The sequence below is a fragment of the Myotis nattereri genome, assembly GCF_964212035.1.
Source record: "Myotis nattereri genome assembly, chromosome: 11".
NCBI classification, from domain to species: Eukaryota; Metazoa; Chordata; class Mammalia; order Chiroptera; family Vespertilionidae; genus Myotis; species Myotis nattereri.
Window position 1 is genome coordinate 81,890,067 of NC_138086.1, and position 22,023 is coordinate 81,912,089.

At 60.9% G+C, this 22,023-nt stretch overlaps 1 protein-coding gene across 4 annotated transcripts in view; it reads left to right on the forward strand.

Moving 5' to 3' along the window:
• COBL (cordon-bleu WH2 repeat protein) overlaps positions 1-22,023 on the forward strand; it is a 100,459-nt gene that overhangs the window by 24,185 nt on the left and 54,251 nt on the right. For all 4 annotated transcript variants that reach the window (XR_013996584.1, XM_081102160.1, XM_081102159.1 and 1 more), the window contains exons 2-5: positions 14,543-14,746; positions 17,599-17,809; positions 19,846-20,074; positions 21,696-21,740. Coding sequence is in view for 3 of the 4 variants with exons in the window: in XM_081102160.1 (XP_080958286.1) it covers positions 14,543-14,746; positions 17,599-17,809; positions 19,846-20,074; positions 21,696-21,740 (689 nt within the window). In the remaining variant the exon portion in view is untranslated. The remainder of the gene's footprint in view (positions 1-14,542; positions 14,747-17,598; positions 17,810-19,845; positions 20,075-21,695; positions 21,741-22,023) is intronic.

Here is a 22,023-nt window from a genome sequence, read left to right on the forward strand (position 1 = left end):
CTTTCACGTTCTTTTACATTTAAGCCCATCTTTAGATCTTTATAGAGACTGGCTAAGTCACGGGGTGTTCAAACGAATATAAACTGCAGCAGAGACACTGTGTTTGTCTAGGAAATAACCTTCTGAGAACTACCAGTTCCCTGATGGTAAAACGGGGAACGCGTTATCACGTGGGCATCACACGCTCCCAGGGCACACGTGTCAGACTGCACCCGCCGCGTGCGCAGCCGCCTTGCCCTGCCCAGGGGAGGATGGAATGGGTGACTCAGAGGAAGGGCCCCGCAGAGCTGAGGCACCACGTGGGGGCGGGGCCTGCGTCACCCTGCCCCACCCTCCACCCTCCGCCCTGGTCACGGGCACCACGACCTTTGTGCCCTGCCGTTCAGGTTTTATGATGTGAGAACTCCGAGGATCCCACTGCCGCCTCTGCCCGCCTGTGGTGTCGGGAGCACGTGAGAAACTTCCTTCCTCCAGCTCACCAGCGCAGGCCTTATTTCCCATGGAACTTTAAACCACCCTGGAACGTGTCAATGAGCCGGGCCAGCATGGCTCAGGGGTTGAGCATTGACCTATGAACCAGAAGGTCACAGGTTCGATTCCCGGTCAAGGGCACAGGCCTGGGTTGTGGGCTCCATCCCCAGTGTGGGGCGTGCAGGAGGCAGCCGGTCAGTGATCCTCTCTCATCATTGATGTCTCTCTCTTCCTCCCTTCCACTCTGAGATCAATGAATATATCCATAAAGAAAGTGCAGGTGAGCCCTAGCCGGCTTGGCTCAGTGGATAGAGCTTCAGCCTGCGGACTGAAGGGTCCCAGGTTCGATTCCGGCCAAGGGCACATACCTGGGTTGCAGGCTTGATCCCCAGTAGGGGGCGTGCAGGAGGCAGCCAATCAGTCATTCTCTCTCATCATTGATGTTTCTATCTCTCTCTCCTCCCTTCCTCTCTGAAATCAATAAAGAAATATATTTAAAAAAGAAGAAGAAGAAGAAAGTGCAGGTGAGTCTTCTGCGTCAGTAAACGCATTTGTTCTTGCCAACGTGGGGGAGAAGTCCGCAGGCGAGGCCGCCTGTTTGTTTGTGACTGGGTCCCTTATCAAGCCGGGATGTCAAAGAGTGACAGCCCTAGGAGCCGACTCCTCCGTAAGCATTTGCGAGCTTCACCAGTCACGGAAGCTCGCAGATGTTTATTGGGGTGACATGGAGGTTATATGACCGCGATACAATGCCACGCCCAGTGCCAGCTTAGGCAGGATCCCTGCTGTCACTTCTGCTGTGGCCGAGAGCCGGGCAGCCGGGCCAGGGCTGGGTGTCAGGGACTAGTCCCTCCTGGGGCCTGAGGGAGTGACCCAGGACGGGGGAGGGAGGAGAGGACTGGCAGGAAGCTCTCGGACAGACGGACAGACGGAGGTGCTGGCAGAGAGGTGAGTTGTGTCCTCTTGAATAGGAGTGACGTTTACAGTGGGTGCCCGGGGCGCCGCAGGGCGGGGCGGGGCTGCCTGGTGGCCGGGCTCCTGGGCCTCCCGGGACACGGAGGTGGCCCTGCGGGTGCAGCCCCTCCCCACGGACACTGCCGTGGCTTCGTCCCCCTGGACCACCGGTCTCAGGACCGTCCAGGTGGCCCCGTGGCGGCCTGCGGGAGGCGGGCAGGGAGGCCGCTGAGAGCTGGTTCTCTCTCTAGGAATGTGTAGAATGAAGGCGTGGCTGGGAGCGCAGGCCCTTCCCTCTGTCCTTGTCGTGCCTCTGAGTTTGTCAAGTGTCCAGGCTTCCATGGCATAAACTTCTCTCCTGGTTTCCTAGTTATTTTTGTGCAACGTTGTTATTTTTCCTTTTTTAAAATATATTTTTATTGATTTCAGAGAGGAAGGGGGAGGGAGAGGCAGAGAGAAACTCAGTGATGAGAGAGAATCAGGGATCGGCTGCCTCCTGCCCGCCTCCTCCTGGGGATCGAGTCCATATCCCGGGCATGTGCCTTGACGAGGAATTGAACCGTGACCTCCTGGTTCGTAGCTCGAAGCTCAACCCCTGGGCCACACCGGCCGGGCCAGCATTCTTTTTCACCTAAGAGATTCCCGCCTTTTCTCTGCCGCCGGGAGCAGGAGCCCACTCCTCTGAGTGCAGATCAGGAGCTGTGGGAACCCTGTTTCCTCTGGAATCTGGACGCCCCACGCTCTTGGCGCCTCTGACAGATGTGCCCGTGGCCCAGGCGTCTGCGTGGACGTCCTCCCCAGCGCGGGGCTCCTTTAGGTCCCGGTGCGTTTAGACGTGAAATTGTCCCGAATAACATGCTCAAGAGAAGGCTGGGCTGCGTGAAAACACGGTCCCGATCACAGGGGTTCACTGAACTGTAGTTATCCCCGAACAGTGCGAGAGGGTGTGACGTGCTGTGCCGGGTGGCCCGCGAGTTCATTTGCGCATCGGTTTGTGCACTTAGTGATTCAACCTGAATGTGTTGACCTAGGACAGTGATGGCGAACCTCTGACACGCGTGTCAGAGGTGACACGCGAACTCATTTTTTTGGTTGACTTTTCTTTGTTAAATGGCATTTCAATGTATAAAATAAATATCAAAAATATAAATCTTTGTTTTACTATGGTTGCAAAGATCAAAAAATTTCTATATGTGACACGGCGCCAGAGTGAAGTTAGGGTTTTTAAAATGCTGACACGCCGAGCTCTAAAGGTTCGCCATCACTGACCTAGGACTTTCCTGGGGGGGACGGGGCTAGATCAGAGCCGGCCCCCCCTGTCCGGAGCTAGGTGCCTGGACTGGTGAGCAGCAGTGACCTCTCCTCCGAGGCCAGGCCTCTGGGGTCAGGCACTGGTGCTGGGACTGTGTAACCAGCTCTCTGAAGCAGGGGTGGTGTTGCTATGCATTTCACCCACACGGAGCCTGGGTAGAGGGTAATTCAAAATCGTAAGATAGCCAGGTGGGCGTGGCCCAGTGGTTGAGCTTTGACCTGTGAAACAGGTGGTCATGGTTGGATTTCCGGTCAGGGCACAGGCCCGGGTTGCAGGCTTGATCCCTAGTGTGGGGTGTGCAGGAGGCAGCTGATCAATGATCCCCTCTCACCATCGATGCTTCTGTCTCCCTCTCCCTTCCTCTGAAATCAATACAAATAATTTAAAAAATAACAAAATCTTCATACAGTCACTCCTCCGTGATGGAAATTGCTCGGAGCATTCGTTGGTCACGGATGGTTTTGTTCGTCTGTGCGGACCCTCCCCGTCCCCTAACTTGCCAACCAGGGAAGTTGGCCACCCAGCGCCCACACTCTGAGCCCTGCCAGTGGGAGGTGAACAAACCGACTACAGTCAAACCAGCCCCGTCTGCGAGGCGGGCGGGGGCTCTCCAAGCCAGCAGGTTGGGGCTGGGTGGGCGCTGCCCTCTGGGGACGCCTGGGCACCAAGCTGGGCAGGGAAAGGCCTGGCAAAGGGCCTGGCGTCCGCCCTGGGCCCGTTGGCTGTCGGCTCCAGCTGCCGCGGTGGGACCCACTTTGCCCTCTGGCATCTGAGGGGCAAGAGCCCCGGGAGGCCTGGCGAGCCAACAAAGCCCCCTGTGACATCAGCCCTCCCCCTGGCTGTGTCCCGGGTCCTCGCAGTCCCCACGGCTTCACACAGAGGAGGAACCCGGAAGCTCCAAGGATGTAAATCCTTCGTGGGGACCCGGTCATGATCCAAAACGCCATGTAAGTATCGCCGTTGTCCCGCCCGCGCCCCGTTCTGAAGGACGCCCTGCAGGAGCGCCCCCCCTGGCACAGCGCTCGCTTCCATGGCTGACATGTGGGCAGAGGTGGCTTTTGAACGGCGCCCCGCGAAGCGTTCAGGGGTGCTGTGCGAGGAGGAAGTAGGACGGCGGTTCTAAAGCCACAGTGGGCTTTCTAAGGCGAGTGGCAGCACGCAGGCCTGCGGCGTGACCCGTCCCCGTGGCCTCCTCTAACGGGAAAAGGACTTCCGGTCGGGGCACTGCACTGGGACCCAGGCCTGGGAGCGGACTCGGCCGTAACCGAGTTGTTGCACCGTCGCTGCCGTTCGCACTGTTTCGTGGCCTTTGTAAAGCTTCCTGTAACTCTCTGTAGGGTCACGGCAGACAAGCTCGTGCGAGATGTGGAGAAGTCTGTAAAGGCTTGGCTTAGTATATTTTATTTAAAGGAAAATATATTTTATTTCAGAGAGGAAGGGGGAGAGAGGGATAGAAACATCCACGAGGAGAGAGAATCACTGATCGGCTGCCTCCTGCGCGCCCCCCACTGGGGATCGAGCCCACAACCCGGGCCTGTGCCCTGACCCCAGGAATCGAACCCTGATCTCCTTGGTCATAGGTTGACGCTCAACCACTGCGTGATGCCATCTGGGGCGAAGCTTTGCTGTTTTTTAACAGATTAGACTCGAGCTGGGAAACGGTTACATTTTAACATTAAGCGTCATTAAATGGTCCCAAGTCCCATTGTGGTAGGTTTCGGGGCTGGGTGGCGGGTTCTGGGTCCAGAGAAGGGGAGCCCCGGGAGCTCAGGCGGACGAACGGACTCCCCTGTGCCAGGCCCCGCGCACTATCATTTTGGTTTTGATGAGAAAGAAGCAGATGGCAAGGAGAGGGTTGTCAGAGAAAAACTGCGAGGAGGGGGGCGCCCCCTGCAGGCCAGGTGAGGTGTTAGGGGAACAGCTGGCGTGGACTTGAACCTGGGCGGGAAGGACAAAGGTGCTGCTCAGCCCAGCAGGGCCCCAGCAAGCTCAAATGTTAAGAGGGAGACGGGGCGCCCCGCGTCTGGGAGTGATGCGGGCGGGGTGGGGTCCACGGGGCCCCTGGGGCTGGGGGGCAAGCAGGTGGAGGCGGGCAAAGGCCTGAACGGCCGCCCCCCTCTGCAGACACACCTGGTTTCCTAAGTGCCCCTGGCCGCCCCTGGCCTGTTCCTCTCTTCCCTACACACCGCGCCCCACCCCCCTTCCCTGGGCTTCGGTGTCCCTGTTCCACGCGGCGGTGGGAGCCGGAGCTGCAGAGGGACCCCGCCCACTCCGCCTGGCAGTGAGCTCACCCAGGGCTCCACGCTGGCACCTGGTGTGCAGGGACCCAGCACCACAGGGATCCGGTGCGGCTGTGAGCTGGTGAAGTCCGAAGGGGCCCCGCTCACCAGGAGGGAAGGGGGAGGGCCTTGCTGAGTGCATGCGCCCCACACAGGCTGTCCCACACACATGCCCCCCACGCACCCCCCACACTGCCCCCCCATGCCCCCCACATACATGCCCTCCCTATACGCCCCCCACATGCCCCCCACGCCCCCCACACATGCCCACCCCCCACACACATGCCCCCCATACATGCCCCCCACACCCCCCCAACACACAGACCCCCCCTCCACCCTCCTACACACACCCAGCTTGCGGCTCCCTCCTCACCCAGCCTGCCCTCCCTGCAGGCACCCCCTGCTGGCCACCTGCTGCATGCACCACTCTTGGGAGGCCACTCCCCTGCAAAATTCATTTCTCTCCCCAGGTCTCTGAGCCCCTTCCCTCCCCTAACCCCCTCCCCCCCCACCCCTCCCAGTCAGCCTCTGCTGTCTGCCCTTTCCCCGGGTCAGAATCCTCCTCTCTATTGGGAGCAGTGACAGGGAGGACACTCCCCGCCCCGCCCCCCACTCCTTTCTCTCCTTTTCCAGGAGGACAGGGAGCCCCAGGGGCAGTGGCAGGCCCTGTGCGGGGCTGGGGGGCTGGCAGCGTGCGGGTGGCACAGGCCGCGGGGCCTCTCCCGGGGTCTCAGGCACTGAGCTCGGTGCCGGTGACTGGGAAGCAGGCCTGGCTGCTGGGCCGCGGCGCCGGGTGAGGCGGCAGGTCGGAGGCTGGAGCCAGAGCCCCCAGCTCAGGTTCCTGGGACGGCTGCAGGCTGGGCCCTATTTTGAGCACCAGTGTCCCGGGAGGCTATCGGGTGTCATATTTTCAGGGGAGAATTAAAGGCGCCAGCACTGAGCTCTCGGGGCCGAAATCGCCCCCATCGAGGCTGACTGACCCGCCTGCAGCTCGGCCTGTGCCTTCCTCTCCAGCCCGCTGCGGCTTTGGGGCCCCTGGCTGCAGAAAACGTCACCCTAAGCGCAGTGCCATTCCCTGGGATTGCGGTGCTGAAAGTTCCGTTTATTTTTACGTTTTTAGACTTTCCTTCCTGATATGCTTTATTTTTTAAATTTTTGCTTTCTTGTTGATAGTCTTACAGATATCTCCCACTTCCTCCCCCTCCCCCGGCCCTCCCCACTCCTCAGGTCTTCACTGCCCTATTGCCCTGCCCGCGGGCTGTGCAGGGAGGTATAGGAGGTCCTTGGTTTCTCTCTTCTGAAAGTTCTGTTTGTTAGCAGAGGCAGGAAGTCCATGGTGGGGCTGTTTTCATAGCCCACAGGCACGAGTTTGTTTGCAGCAACTGCCTGAGGGCAATGAAATTCTGCGAACCCCAGGCTCGGAAATCAGACGTTCGCAGGAGACCCCGCGGGGCATCGGCTCTCTCTCTTTCTCTCTCTCTCTCTCTCTCTCTCTCTCTCTCTCTCTCTCTCTCTGAGCCCAGGGCCCGGCTCTGGTCAGAGGGCCGGTTCGCGTTCCTGGGAACCTCTCGGGCTGCTCGGTGCCAGCGGCTGGCGCTGCCGCCAGCCTGTTGTCAGGTTTCGCTGCTTTTCAGGCGCTGACAAAAGGGGCAGGACGAGGCCGGCTGACGGCTTATCAGCCGCGGATGCATTTCACGCCCGTGGCTCCCACCGCTCCCCACTCCTCGGCTCTGCAGGGCGGGTCCTCGCATTCCCACCCGGCTTTGTTCCTCTTTCTCACACTTCGCTGAAGGAACTTAATCCGGCCGCGCTCCTGTTCCCACCGAAGGAGAAAGGGCCCGTGTGCGGCTCCTGGAACGGAAAGCAACGTGCTGCCCCGGGTGATCGCCCCGTCTTCCCGCGCTTGGCCCCCCTCTCTGGCCGTGGGAGACGGGTGATATTTTTTTAATATATATTTTTATTGATTTCCGAGAGGAAGGGAGAGGGAGAGGGAGAGAGAAACATCCATGATGAGAGAGAATCGTGGCTCAGCTGCCTCCTGCACGCCCCACACTGGGGATCAAGCCGGCAACCCGGGCCTGTGCCCTGACCGGGAATTGAACCTTCAGTCCGCAGGCCCGCGCTCTGTCCACTGGGCCACACTGGCCGGGCAACCGGTTGGTATTTCCTGCTCCGTGCCAGCTGCAGGGTGGGGCAGGGGAACCTGGGGTTTTCCTGAGGGTCTTTGGAGCAGAATTCTGTGCTAATGAGCCAGCACGCCCTCCTGGAGCTGCTGTGAAACCCAGAGGTTTGCTGTCCATCCAAGCCATTAGCCGCCTGTTCCTCCCCAAAGTGTGATGCTCAGACCGTGAGCAATTCTGGTTCAGTGAATGTTTGTGAGCTGTCGCTATGGAGCCTTCAAGGGCGAAGTGACGGGGCCTTCATTTCCTCTCCCATCTCCCGTGTACCCGGCGCCGGCTCCCGTGTTTGTGTCCGCAGTGACGCAGGGTCGTTTCCGTGACTTTATCATTCAGCGCCCTCGTCTGTCCGGGAGCTTCCCTGGTAGGTGCGGGCACAGGCTCCCGGTGGCCCACAGCCCGGAGGGAGCGGGATGGCATTTAGGAGAAAGGCGTGAAAACGCGGCTGCTATTTCCTTTGGGAAATGAGACTGGTGGGTGCCCCCGGCTCAGGGGCGCCTGAGGGGCGGGTTCTCCTGGGGGGGCCCCTCTTGGTCCTTCCAGATGGAGGCCAGGCCTCGCCCTCCTCCACCCACTTCCAGGGAGGGAGAGGCAGGAGCCGGCCCTCGGTGGTGGGTGCAGTGGTCCGGTACCTGAATTACTGCTCTCTCTCTCTCTCTCTCTCTCTCTCTCTCTCTCTCGGGCATTTCCATTTTTAAAAAAACATTTTCTTAGTGATTTCAAAGAGGAAGGGAGAGGGAGAGAGAAACATCAGTGATGAGAGGGAATCATGGATTGGCTGCCTCTGCACGCCCCACACTGGGGATGGAGCCCACAGCCTGGGCATGTGCCTGACTGGGAACCCAACCATGACCTCCTCCAGGCCCAGCTCAACCTGAACCCCCCCCACCCCCCCGCCGCTCACCCCCCACTCCCTGCTGCTCGGCCCCCTCTGGGGAGGGAGAGGACGGAGGTGTGGGAGGAGGAGGAGGGGGCAACGCACCAGGCAGGGCCGTTGGGAATGGCGGCGGGGACTGTGTGGCTTGAGGGCCCTTCATGGCTTTGGGGCCCAAAGTTCCAGTCCTGGAGGGTGGCAGGGCGGGAGGGGGCAGAGGAAGCTCAGAGGAGGCTGGTGTCTTTCGAGGGCATCTGAGGGGCAGCACACTCCTTACTCCTCGGGGCTGAGTGGGACTGGCCAGGCTTCCCCGGGGGGACAAGGGGGTCGACCAGAACTCTGGGTTCAGCTGGCCAGGGACAGTGAGCTCAGGTGACGCTGAAGCTCACACTGAAATTGCGGGCCCTCAGGGGCGGTGATATCCTGGCAGCCAGATCCTTCCCCCAAGTCTGCTGTACCCCCGCCGGGACCCCCGTGCCCTGGCTGGGACCCTTGTGCCCTCGCTGGGACCCCCCTGCCCTGGCTGGGACCCCCGTGCCCTCACTGGGACCCTGTACCCCCGCCGGGACCCCCGTGCCCTGGCTGGGACCCCCGTGCCCTCGCTGGGACCCCCCTGCCCTGGCTGGGACCCCCCTGCCCTGGCTGGGACCCTGGGCACTGTGTGTCAGGCTGGAAGGCGTGTCCGCCTGCGAGTTATCTGTTGGGCAGCGCCCGGTGACGCCGGGACGGTGGAATGTGGTGGAAACTGAATAGCCCTCAGCCGGGCAAGCGCTCTGAGCGGAGACGGGCTGTGGAGACAAGGTGCTGCCCGCACGGGGGTTTGGGGGAGGCGGGGGGGAGAAAAGTAAACTCTCCTCGACAGAAGGAGGTGGCACCAGGCCTGGGCACGCCGGGCGGTCTGCCGGTGCGGGCGCTGGCTGCGCAGGCTGCCTGGCCGCCCCTCGGCCCAGAGCCGGTTCCCGCATCGCGCCCCACATCACTCCTGGCAGCGCCCCCAGCGCTGGCGGGCGGCCTGTGAGAGCCGCGGGGGCCCAGCCTCTGTCGGACCCGCTCGGCCTTTCCTCCCGGCAGCCTCTTCTCTTCCCCGCGCACGCGCTGGTGTAGGGTGTTGGCGACTGAGCGAGTGAGCCGGGGCTGCGTGCGGTTCCCGGTGCTGGACGTGTGGCGGACGGCACAGCCGTCGGTGGGCGCCCCGGCGCACGCCCCGCATCGGGTGGCACCTGCATGAATAAGTCACGAGCTGGCGGGGCCCCAGGCCTCTGCGCTGCTCCTCGCCTCCCGCTCCTGGTCTGGGAACCGCGTCTGTTCTCCGCTCCGGGGACTGAGGGGCCCAGGGAGCCGCTGCGGCCGGGCTGGCGGCTGGCATGTGTGCAAACATGGCCCGGTGGTTCGGGAATCAGTAAGTTTCCTCCTCCGATCTGTTCCCTTCCCCTGGATAAGTGGTCACCCTCGGGGCAGCGCCGCCCAGTTGTGTGGGACGCGAGCCTTTCCCGTGGCGTTGGCTCTGCTGGGCCTCGCCTTCACCACGGGGGACGGGGGACGGGGGACGGGGGAGAGAGAGGGGGTGCAGGAGGGGGCAGGCGAAGCAGTCACACCTGCTGGTCTGTGGGAGCCGCTCCTTCTCCTCCAGGCACAGGGGCCCGATGGGCGGGAGACCGTGTCCCCGGGCCCCGCGAGCCTGGCGCTGGGCGAGCTGGTGGGTGCGGGAGCTGCTGGGGTTGCGTCTGGGAATCCTGTCCAGGAGGCGAAGCCCTTCCCGTCGGGGCTAACAGCGTCCCCGGCCGCTCAGCACCGCGGAATCTGCTGCCGTGAGTCCGGGTGCGAATGCATCCGCTGCAGACGGAGGCTGTTCTGGGCGTCCCGGGGGCTGGCGGCTCCTCGGACCTCGGGAGACGGAGGTGGTTGTTCTTTCCTTGTTAGTCCCGAGGGCGACGCTGCTCGCACAGCGACAGCTACTCAGTGCCCCCCCCCCCCCCCCCCCCCCCCCCCCCGTCCGGCAGCGCCGCCTCTGAGCCAGGCCGCCCCCGCTCCCCACGCGGCTCTAATCCGCCATCACCCCGCCGGCTGGACCTGACACCACGCCCTGCTCAGCTCTTTTTTTAAATTTATTTTTATTTTTTTATTGATTTCAGAGAGGAAGGGAGAGGGAGAGACAGAAGGAAACAGTGATGGGAGAGAATCATGGATCAGCTGCCTCCCGCAGGCCCCACACTGGGCAGCCCGCGCATGTGTCCTGACCAGGAATCGAACCGTGGCCTCCTGGTTCATAGGTCGATGCTCGACCCTGAGCCCCGCCCGCCCGGCTCCCTGTCCTCTCGGGAGGAAACGGGCTCCCCCGCCACCTGCTGGGCCGCTCCGCCTGGCGGGGCTCCTGGCTCTGAGCAGACCTTCCTGATGGGCGCGCAGGGCTGGCTGGCGGGCGCTGGCGCTGGGACCTCTGCAGGGAGATGGTGCCCTAGGCCAGTGGTCGGCAAACCGTGGCTCGCGAGCCACAGGCGGCTCTTTGGCCCCTTGAGTGTGGCTCTTCCACAAAATACCGGCTCTTCCACAAAATACCGACTTCTGCACATGGGCCACGAAGTTTCAATCGCACTGTATGTGCGCGCCCGCACGTGGTATTTTGTGGAAGAGCCACACTCAAGGGGCCAAAGAGCTGCATGTGGCTCACGAGCCGCGGTTTGCCGACCACGGCCCTAGGCTGCAGGGAACACGGTGTTTTTAAGGGAAACCCATTTCCTGGTTTGCTGGAAGAGTGCGGGCTGTTCTCCCTGCGTGAGCCTGGCCTCCGTGTGGCAGTCTCATAGCCCTGTGTGTCTGGGTCTCAGGTTGAATGGTTTCCGTGGCCCCAGTTTTGTTTTCCAAGCACAGGTGGTGGGAGAGCATCGGGACCTCCGCTGTTTCTCACTGATGAGAAGGCGTCTTGTCCTGGGGAGACCAGGCCCGATGTTGGAGGTGCCCGACGCCGGGGGGAGCTATCACAGGCTCTCCCGGTCCCTGAGCCCGCCCCGCAGAGGTCTGCTAAGGTGCATCGTGCCTGGGGGGTACCCACAGCTGCACCAGATCCTCCGGGAGCCCCTGGCCCTGAGGCATGGGGGACCCTGAGCACTGGCCCTGAGCTCAGCCCTGGGCACGTCCCTCCCAGCCCCCTGGCTCCGCCTCTTCTCTGCTCCCTGACCTGTGAGCTCTGAGGATGCTGGAGGGGCTCTGACTGTTCTCGGGGCTCTGACCGAGACCCACATCACCCATCACAGCGGGGGCTGTGTCCTCCACTGAGAGCCAGACCGTCCCCTTCCCTGGGGGCAGGGGCACTGCCTGACTTTCCCCTTACCCCCAGCTCCACGCCAAGGTCCTGTTTCCAGGAAATGAGGAAGGAGACAGGCAGGGGTGCTCATGGCCAGGGCAGCTGCGTAGAGATCCCGGCTGCCATTCTCCTCCGGCCACGGGGTCCCCGTCTCTGCTCCTCCATCTGCGGGGTCCCCCGTCTCTACTCCTCCATCTGTGGGGTCCCCCGTCCCTGCTCCTCCGGCCACGGGGTTCCTTGGCCATCCCCCCCTGTAAAGGGGGAGGCAGACCTGTCACGTGATGTTGTCTTGAGCCTGGAAGGCACGCTGTGCCCGAGGTGCTGGCTCAGAGGCACGGCACTCGGAGCTGAAAAGCCAGTTGTTGGACGTGGAGCCAGGAGCCAGGACAGGATGCCGGGCGTGGGGGGCTCGGGGGCCTCTCTGGAAGCCGGTCCTGTCTCCCCATCCACGAGCTCTGAACGCAGGGGGGCCTGTGTCCACACATTTCCTGTCTTAGTGGCTCCCAAAAGTGGGCGGCGCCGAATCCCAGCCCAGGAAAGCACAGAGGGAGAGGCCCTGTGAAGGGGCCCGTGAGACCCCGCGCTGGGCGGGCCTGGTTCCCAGGGAAGGCTTTCTGGGGGCACAGGCCGTGGTGGGCGGGCCTGGTTCTGGGGGGAAGGCTTTCTGGGGACACTTGTGGGGGACAGACTGGGAGGAGGCGAGAGAGGAGCGAGCAGCATGTGTGAGGCCTGCACAGGGGGACCTTGCTCTTCCGGGTGCCAAGGGGGGCAGGTGGGTGCTCGCGGCAGAAAGCTCAGGGCCGTAGGCGCCATGCGGGGTGCTGCGTGTTTTTAAATATATACCTTTTCATTGATTTCAGAGAGGAAGGGGAGGGAGAGGGAGATAGAGCATCAGTGATGAGAGGATCATGGATCGGCTGCCTCCTGCACGCCCCACACTGGGGATCGGGCCAGAACCCGGGCGTCGAACCCTGACCAGGAATCGAACCCTGACCTCCTGGTTCAAGGTCAGCGCTCAACCCGAGCCAGGCGCCGGCTCTTCTCTGTCTGGACCTTTCCATGTGTGAAATGTGGGACACCCCTTCCTCCTCCCACCGCTGAGTCACGGCCCCAGAGGTCGGCCTCTGAAACCTCGCACAGCTGTGCCCGCTCCCTCTCTGGGCACATACATATTTTGGAGCTTGTTTTCTAACAAACCTGTATGGAACATTTTGTCATTTCATACTACATTCTTGTACAGTGTACCTGACTGGTTTCACAGTGTTTGCAGGCACAATCGTGTATTGAAACTGTCTCTTCCTGACCTGCGGCCAGGCTATCTCAGGGCATCTCTGAACCTCTCACTGAGCTTGCTTGTGGGGTGATTTCCTGAGGATAGATTTCTGGAAATGGATGCCTACCTCTGACACCTGAGGCGTGAGTGCCCCAGGCAGGGCTGTTCTGGGGAGAATCTAACCTGTTGAGGGCTAGCTCCCTCCTTGTGGGTCCTCTAACCAGAGCCGGTGGCAGGGGGGAGAGGGCGGGGGAGAGGGAGCGGGAAGGGGGCAGAGAGAGAGGGGAGCGGGGACGGGAGAGAAGGGGGAGCTGGGAGAGGGAAGGGGGCGTCGGGCACTCCCCTTGTGTCTGCTCTGACACCTGCCCCGTGAGCTTCTCAGCGCTGCGACCCTGGGACGCTGTTTTCTCAGCTGCAGTGTTTTGAGGGCTGAGTGAGGTGCCGTCCCAGGTCATGCAGAGCCCAGGTCCTGAAGTTTAGGAAGTGCTCGTTGTTACTATCAGACACCATGGGCCTGTGTAAAACAGGCTCTCGTGTGTAATGAGTGCATGTAGATACGTGTGTGTGTAACACCCCCCCCCCCCCCCCCCCCCCCCGTGCACACTTCTGCAGAGAATAAAGCGCCCAGACAAAGGCAGGAGGCGCCTCACTGAACGCCCGGAGGAGGCGGGAAGTGTTCCGACCTGTTCTCGGAGTGGGTGACGCGTTGGGGTGTCAGAACCCCCTGCGGGGGGGGGGGGGGGCTGAGAAGGGAGAGTGTGGCTGGAAAGAAGGTGGAAAAGCAGGAAGGTCGTGCGGGGACACGAGGGCCCCTCTTGCTACAGCTCCTGCCTCGCAGTGGCCGGCCCGGGGTGGGCGGGACGGGCCTTCTGGCTGATTCAGTTTGTCCTGATGTCGCCCCCGCACGTCCTCCGTGTGACGGACCAGGGACCAGAGCCGGGGCTGCATTCACCCTGGAGCCTGGGCACCGCCTGCTGGGGGGGGGGGTGACGACGTCCATGGTGACCCAGAGGTGCTGCTCGCTCCCATCTCGACCCCAGAAACGGCCCCTGTGGGGAGCACGTGGGGGCTCTTTCTTCCAGAAACATTCCTCTGTTTTCTTTTTAAAATATGTTTTTATTGATTTCAGAGGGGGAGAGGAAGGGGGAGGGGCAGGGGGGAGGGGGAGGGAGAGAGAAACATCAGTGATGAGAGAGAATCGTGGATCGGCTGCCTCCTGCACGCCCCCCACTGGGGATCGAGCCCGCTCAGGGGAATCTAGCCGTGGCCTCCTGTTTCATAGGTGGACGCTCACCCACCGAGCCCCGCAGGCCGGGCCCTCTGCTCTTCGTAATTGTCCGTGTTCTGAGAGCGCTGTCGGGTCAAGGTTGGAGCCACTTCTTTTCCCAGGAAGGGCATCGCTGGCAGCCGGGTTCAGGTTGTGTTACCAGTAGAACCTGGAAGTGTGTGTTTGGTGTTTGTCAACTAGACGGTCGTCCTGTTGTTTCTCAGTTTTGTGCCCGGCCGCTGTTGTCATGAGGACTTTGTAAAACTGCGCACAGCCCGGCTGGGGCGGCTCAGTGGTTGAGCGTCGACCTATGAGCCAGGAGATGACGGTTCGATGCCCGGTCAGGGCACAGGCCCGGGTTGTGGGCTCCATCCCCAGTGGGGGGCGTGCAGGAGGCAGCTGATCAATTATTCGGTCATCATTGATGTCTCTCTCTCCCTCTCCCCCCCCCCCCCCCGAAATCAGTAACAATAGATCCTTGTGAACGTGCCCGCTGACTGATGTCCGCAGCGCTGCTCGGAGGCACTGCCGAGGGAGGTGGCTGCTGGGAGCGAGGAGGACAGCGCTGCTGGCCGCCATGTCCTTGCTGCCCGAGCTGGACGCGGTGCTTCATTGGTCTCCTGTCGCCCCTCAGGAGGAAGATGAAGGCTCGCGCCCCGCCTCCCCCGGGGAAGGCCGCCACCCCGACCGGGCAGAGGGCGCCGAGCCCGCAGCGCAGCGCGTCCCCCGGGCGCCAGCAGAACCTGCTGCACATGAAGGAGAACCTGCGGGAGCGGGCGCTGGACCTCACGGTGGTGCTGCCCAGCGGGCTGGAGCGGAGGAGCGTGGTCAGCGGGAGGTAAGGGCCGGGCGCGACCGGCCGCCAACTGCAGGGCCTCGCCCGGGAGGACGGTGGATGGGCCCCGGGTCCCCGCCGCCCTGAGCGGAGGGACGCGCTGCCCAGGTCGGCAGGAGGTGGACTCAGACCAGGGGTGCAGGCCGGGGCCCCCTCCAAGCAGGTGACCAGCCACTAGTCTGTACCCGTGTCCTGGGCGCTGAAGTTCCACGGCCGGGGGCAGCCTCCTGGACTGACCCTCACAGGTCCTCCCAGGCTGGCCATGGAGGTACATGCCGCCCGCAGTCCATTCTCTGAACCCCGGTTTAGAGGACGAAGTCGCCCGGCCGGTGGGGCTCAGTGGTTCAGCATCGGCCTGTGAACCAGGAGGCCTGGGTTCGATTCCCGGTCAGGGCACAGGCCTGGGTTGCGGGCTCCATCCCCAGTGGAGGGCGTGCACAAGGCAGCCGATCAATGATTCTCATCGTTGAAGTTTCTATCTCCCTCTCCCTTCTTCTCTGAAATCAATGAACAGACATTAAAAAAATAATAATTAAAAAGAAAGAAAATGGGACCCACGGGTGTTAAATGTAAGGGACTCGATCCCCAGGCCTGTGGCTCCCACCCCGTCCTGAGCTCTGGTCCCCCGGGTCACGTGGCCAAGGTCACTTGCACCTCTTTCCCCACAAAAGGCGCAGCCTCCTTCCATCAAAACGTGAAGTTTTATCACCAGTAGAGTTTCTAGTTTGAGGCTTAATATTTATCAAAATATGTCATAATTATATTGTTTGATCGGTTCTGTGTTACTGCTTCTGTCATTACTAACCACTTTATAATTAAACATTTTAACCAAGTCACAGGGAAACAAAACTTTGAATTTAAGTGTTTAGACAGTTTTTATTGTAGCGAGTGCGATAGAATGATCAGTGCCGAAGTCTTTCAAACGTGAAAATATATTTGCATCCTCCTGCGGCAGGAGAGTCCAGGAAAACAAGGAGAACAAGGACGGACGTAAAGTGTTTAAACTTTAAGAAGCCGTTTGTTCGGGTACTTACAAATGGGCGACAGTCACGGTCACGTGACCCCGAGTGTTTTTATTCCCATGAATACCCTGGAAATGGTGATGTGCCAGGTTTATTTTTATTTTTATTTTTTTAAAAAAATATATTTTATTGATTTTTTACAGAGAGGAAGGGAGAGGGATAGAGACTTAGAAACATCGATGAGAGAGAAACATCGATCAGCTGCCTCCTGCACACTCCCCACTGGGGATGTGCCCGCAACCAAGGTACATGCCCTTGACTGGAATCGAACCTGGGACCCTTCAGTCCGCAGGCCGATGCTCTATCCACTGAGCCAAACCGGCCAGGGCAGGTTTGTTTTTAAAAGTCAGTTTTCAGGTCCTACTGGACTTTATCATGACTTTCATATTACAGTTTGAGCTTTATAATGAAAATTGTAGGTGACACTTTCATGGGCAAAGGGCTACATACATTTTCAAAATTATTTTATGGGGCAGGTGAACAAAACCTTGGGGAGCATTGCTGCAGGCCTCAGGGTCTGCCCAGGATGCGGGGTGGGGGGCGAGGCCCAGCTGCTCCCAAATAGCGTCCCAGGGAAGTATCGGGGCCTGCTCCTCAGGGCACCCCCTGGTGCCATTGTCCCGGGGAAGGGCTCGGGTGCAGAGTGGGGGCTGCCCTGGATCTCGAGGGGGTGTCGGGGGGTGTCCATGGCCCCTGCAGCAGGGATGGCTCCCAGGGTCCGTGCACGATGGCCCACTCGCAAGAGGGCCTGCGCTTCGTCGTTTCACAGAGCGGCCCTTGTTGTAGGAACGTTTTTCCCGCGTGCGTCACTGTGACTCCAGAGCATCAATAATACGACAGTTTAAACTACTTCAATAGGTGCGTGAGTTTTACCAGTGAATATATCATGTTTTACTCACGATTCTTATGTATACATTTTTTTATTGATTTCAGAGAAGAAGGGAGCGGGAGAGAGGGAGACAGGAACACCAATGATGAGAGAGAATCCTGGACCGGCTGCCTCCTGCACGCCCCCCACTGGGGATCAAGCCTGCAACCCGGGCCTGTGCCCTGATCGGGAATTGAACCGTGACCTCCTGGTTCATAGGTCAATGCTCAGCCACTGAGAGACCTTCTCGTCGGATAAGCGAGGAGTTTATAATCTGCCATCAGACCCTTAACCCTGTCCTCCCGACATGAATATTCTCATTTAAATAAACCACAGTAGCCCGGCCCATGGATGTTTCTCTCTCTCCCTCCCTTCTTCTCTGAAATCAATAAAAATATATTTTTAAAAAAAGTGGCAGCCCCACCGGTGGGCTGAGGCGCGGGCCTCCTGTCAGCGCCGTGTTCGCCGCCCTCACGGGGGTCAGGCCCACACGCCCACGGAGCTAACTGGGGGGTGGCTGTCTTCCCAGGCACACGGTGTGGGTCTCCCGTTGCCTTTGGGTCAGGTCGTTGGTCAGTATTGGGGACGTGAAGATATTGTGGTACAGCCCGGCCGGTGTGGCTCCGTGGGCGGGGTGTCATCCCATGCACTGCGAGGTCGCTGGTTCGATCCCGGTCAGGGCACATGCCTGGGCTGTGGGCTCCATCCCCAGGAGGGGCGTGCAGGAGGCGGCCCGTCAGTGCTTTGCTCTCACATTGAGGTTTCTCTCTCCCTCTCCCTCTCTCTCTCTCAAAAGTCAATTAAAATATTTTAAAAGCTATCGCTGTACAGTCACGCCTGAGAATTAACGCTCGGCCACTGTCTGTCTTCGTGGGTTTGCTCGCTCGCCCGCCCGCTGGTTCGCTGGTTCTGTCCCGGACGGAAGGAGACGCAGACCCTAATGGCCGCTCCGTCTCCCCTTCCAGCCACGCGATGATGGACCTCCTGGTGGAGCTCTGCCTGCAGAACCACCTGAACCCGTCCCACCACGCCCTGGAGGTCTGGCCTCCGGAAGCCCAGCAGCCTCTGAGCTTCAAGCCAAACACGCTGGTCGGGACCCTGAACGTGCACACCGTGTTCCTGAAAGAGAAGGTTCCCGACGAGAAGGCCAAGCCTGGCCCCCCCAAGGTGCCCGAGGTCAGTGGGCTGGGGGCCTGGTCATCCCGGGGCACACGCAGACACCTGTGGGAGGGAGCTGTGGGTGGTGGTGGGGGGGCCCTGGGGTCTTGGTGACACAGGCAGGCACCTGTGGGGAGGGAGCTATGGGTGGTGGTGGGGGGGGCCCTGGGGTCTTGGTGACACAGGCAGACACCTGTGGGGAGGGAGCCATGGGTGGTTGGGGGAGCAGGGGGCTCTGGGGTCTTGGTGACACACACAGACACCTGTGGGGAGGGAGCTATGGGTGGTTGGAGGAGCAGGGGGCCCTGGGGTCTTGGTGACACACACAGACACCTGTGGGGAGGGAGCTATGGGTGGTGGCGGGGCAGGGGGCCCTGGGGTCTTGGTGACACAGGCAGGTGCTGTGGGGAGGGTCTCCTTCCATGCCAGGCAAAGGTAGGCACTAAACGGGGTTATTTGAGAAGACTAAAGTCCCCGGAACTGAGTCCTGTTTGCTGTGGGCCGTGTTAGGAGAGGCCTGGTCTGAGCAGACACGTCCATCTGACGTCCAGCAGAGATGGGAGGGTCCATGAGTCTGGGCCTGGCAGGGTGGCAGCCACTGATGCAGCTACTGAGCATGTGCAGTGCAGCCAGTGGGACCCCAGACCCGACTTTTAATTCACTGAAACTTAAGCACCGTGGCCACCCTACTGGGTTCAGGCCTAGAGGCCTCCTTGCCCCAGAGGCCGGCGGGACCCAGACGTGAACTTCTTAGAGATGGAGGTCAGGGGTCGCGGGGAGGGGAGGAAGGAGTTTTTATTTTGAAAAACTTTTGCTGTTATAAATATCTACTCACTGCAATTGGAGAACATCTATAATAATAAAAGCATGACATGCTAATTAGACGGACATCTTCCGGACGTCCTTCCGGACTTTGGGTTATCGATTGAAATGAACACCAGCGGTTTATTATCCTCTTGAATGAGGCTCTGCTGTGGTTCTTGAGCTCCCTTCATAAGTAGCGCTATTTCATCCGTTTAGGTTCCTGGAATATGTACAAAATTCCCTGCTTTTAAAAATGGCGGTTTAGCCATCCGTCTCCTGAGAATTTCTAGGTCTGGGTGGTTGATAAAAGTTAACGATGCCATCGACCCTCGGGGTGCGTTTTCCCTAATTCCTACGTTCAGTCCATGTTCCAGGAGAGAGCCCTGTCACACCAGGTGGCTCCGACCTTCCCGGCCGCCAGGGGTAAACCCCAAGGGCAGCTGGCCCAGGGCTGTGCACGACCCCAGGCCAGACACGTGGAGAGGCCCTCCGTCCAGCTTTTTTCTGAAAATTCGTGGAACCCCGGCCTAGTCTGAGGTCGGCCTCGGTGCCTCCACAAAGTCCACGTCTGCCGTGTCCACTCACCAGGGTCTGGGTGCCATGAGCGTGACCAGGAAAGGCCAGAGAGAATTTTTTAAAATACGTTTTTATTGATTTCAGAGAGGACGGGAGAGGGATAGAGAGAAACATCAATGAGAGAGAGAATCATGGATCGGCTGCCTCCTGCACGCCTCCCACTGGGGATCGAGCCTGCCACCTGGGCATGTGCCCTTGACTGGGAATCAAACCCTGACCTCCTGGTTCCCAGGCCGACGCTCAACCACTGAGCCACCGGCCGGGCGATATTTTGGTTGTTAAACAGAAGTTTGGTACCTTGTGTGGTGAGGGTTTTCCGTTCCATTGACTTTTTGACAGCTCTTCCCGCTGTTTCCCGTGGAAGGTGTACTAAAGCCTCATGTTCAGTCTGGTCTGCACCCGGGGACGGCCCTGCGTGTGCTGGGCTGTCCACGGAGAGCCCTGCCCGATGCCCACTCCCGTGTCGTTAGCTGTGTGCTCAGCAGGCGGGGGCATCTGCTGGGGGGTGCTCTCCGGGCATTGCTGCTCCCCGTCCTGCGGGCCGTCTCCCCGGGAGCCCCCGACTTGTGGGAGAAACTGCCGCTCACCGTCTCCCGCACCCGCATCCGGCGTGTGGCCGGCTCCACCGTGGGCCGACGTGCTCACCGAGCTCCCCGCCCCGTGTGTCCTCCCAGAAGTCCGTGCGCCTGGTGGTGAACTACCTGCGGACGCAGAAGGCCGTGGTGCGCGTGAGCCCCGAGGTGCCCCTGCACAGCCTCCTGCCCGTCATCTGCGCCAAGTGCGACGTGAGCCCCGAGCACGTGGTGCTGCTCAGGGACAACGTGGCGGGCGAGGAGCTGGAGCTGTCCAAGTCGCTCAGCGAGCTGGGCATCAAGGAGCTCTACGCCTGGGACAACCAGAGAGGTGAGGCCCCCGGGGACTCGTGGGAGAACACGGGAAAACGCGGGAGCACATGGTAACATGTGGGAGCCTGTGGGCACATGGGAAAACGCGGGAGCATGTGGTAACATGGGAGGATGCGGGAGCACATGGGGACACGCAGGAACACGCTGGAGCAAGGCCCCCACTCCGACGCTCAGCTCGACGCCCCGCAGCACCGGCTGGACGGGTGCGCGCGTTTTCAGGCAACTGGGATGCAGTCCAACCCAGAGGGGCCGGGGCAGGAAACAGATCCAACTTGCTCTCGCTCCCTGGCGGTCCTGCTGCCTCTCGCCCCGCCCCGAGCCCCCCCGGTTACCCCTCCTCTGTGAGCTTCCGGGAGATGAGAGGGGGGGACGGCGAGGACGTCAGAGCCTCCCCTCTAAGGGAACCACCCGGAACCCACACATAACCCGTCTTCGTGCGGACGGGCTTCTCCGTGGCCTGTAGCGGCTCCCAGTCTCAGGCATCGCTCACAAAGCCAGGGACACATGCACGGCGCTGCCCCCTGGCATTGCCCAGTCACCCCAGCCCCCGCGACCACTCGCGGCGCTTGGCTGTCGCCGATGCGGAGACAGCTCAGTCCTCGTGGGAGCTGGCCGCGTGGCCTGAGGTCCCCGTGTGAGCCACGGGAGCGTGGAGGCCGAGGGGCAGGTGGTGGGGAAAGAGACTGACCTGTGGTGTGAGCCGTTGTCCCTGAAGGACACGAAGGCTGACTGTTCAAACAGAACCCCCCCCCCAATTTAATATTCTTTGACCTTAGAATTGTTAAAATGGACTTCTTAGATCCTCCCTTGATATTTGCTGCCTTTTTATTCCACAAATATTGAGCATGCTGGGCTTTTAAAATATGGACGTATGCAAGGTTTTCCTATTTACCTTCAACTTTTTAAAAAAGTTCTTGCAATAAAAAATCACAATAATTATGTTGGTGACATCAGTGCTCCTAGTGGCACCAGCCTCCGCCTCCCCCCACCCCCCAGAGGCTCTGGAACCCGGATCTCACTGGGCGCCCGGGAAGGGGTTCAGCCCTCTGAGTACAAGATACAGAGACTGCTGTTCCTCCATAACGGGCTCTGGCATCCGAGAGCCGCGGGTCCTGGGGCCGGGCCAGCATCTTAAACTCCCACCAGACCCCCCTCGGCACCTGCCCCAGGCCTGGGCGGAGCGCGGCGTCTGTGTGGAGGTCGCACCCACTCTAACTTGGTTCCCGTGAGGCTGGGGACAGGAAACACGCTGTCCTGCGCTGGAGCGCGGGGAAGAGAAGGCCTCACGCAGAACATTCCGGAGGCCGTCCACATACCTCTCCTGGCCCCTTTCTGGCTCCCTCCCCTCCCAGCCCCGGCTGAGCTGGGGCGGCCAAGGCTGGGCTGCCTCCTGGGAGGGCCATCCTCCCGGGGTGCTGGCCTGGCCACCTGCTCTGTGCTCCGGGGGCTGAAGGCCAGGCTGCAGCCCGCTCTGCACTGGGCCTGTACTGACCGACAGACAGCCCCCGAGAATGACGGACAGACAGCCCCCCGAGGCTGACGAGTGCCCAGCCCTGGTCAGGGGCTGCTGCCGGCCCTCAGCCCGGCTCGCCCTCACTCTCTCCTTGCTGCCTTTCCAGTTCTTCTGACCAAAACGCAGTCGGAGCCCTCCCTGCGCTGCCGAGGTCAGTGAGCCCCGGGGCTGCACCTGCATGGCTGGGGGTCGTGCACGGAGTGAGGGCCTCGGGCCATGTGGCTGGGGGGGCGGGGGGGGGGAGGCAGGAGGTGGGCAGGGCTTGCTGGCCCAGGGAGGCTGTGCTGGTTCTCGGCTCCTGGTTGGCTGAGAACGGAATGTCCTGTGGCAGGATTTGCTGTGGTTCTGACTGAGAAGCCAAGGGCTGCTGTGAGGAAATGGGCTCCAGGAGGCTCCAGGGCGGACAGTCCCTGCTCGAGGCGCCATTGCCTTCT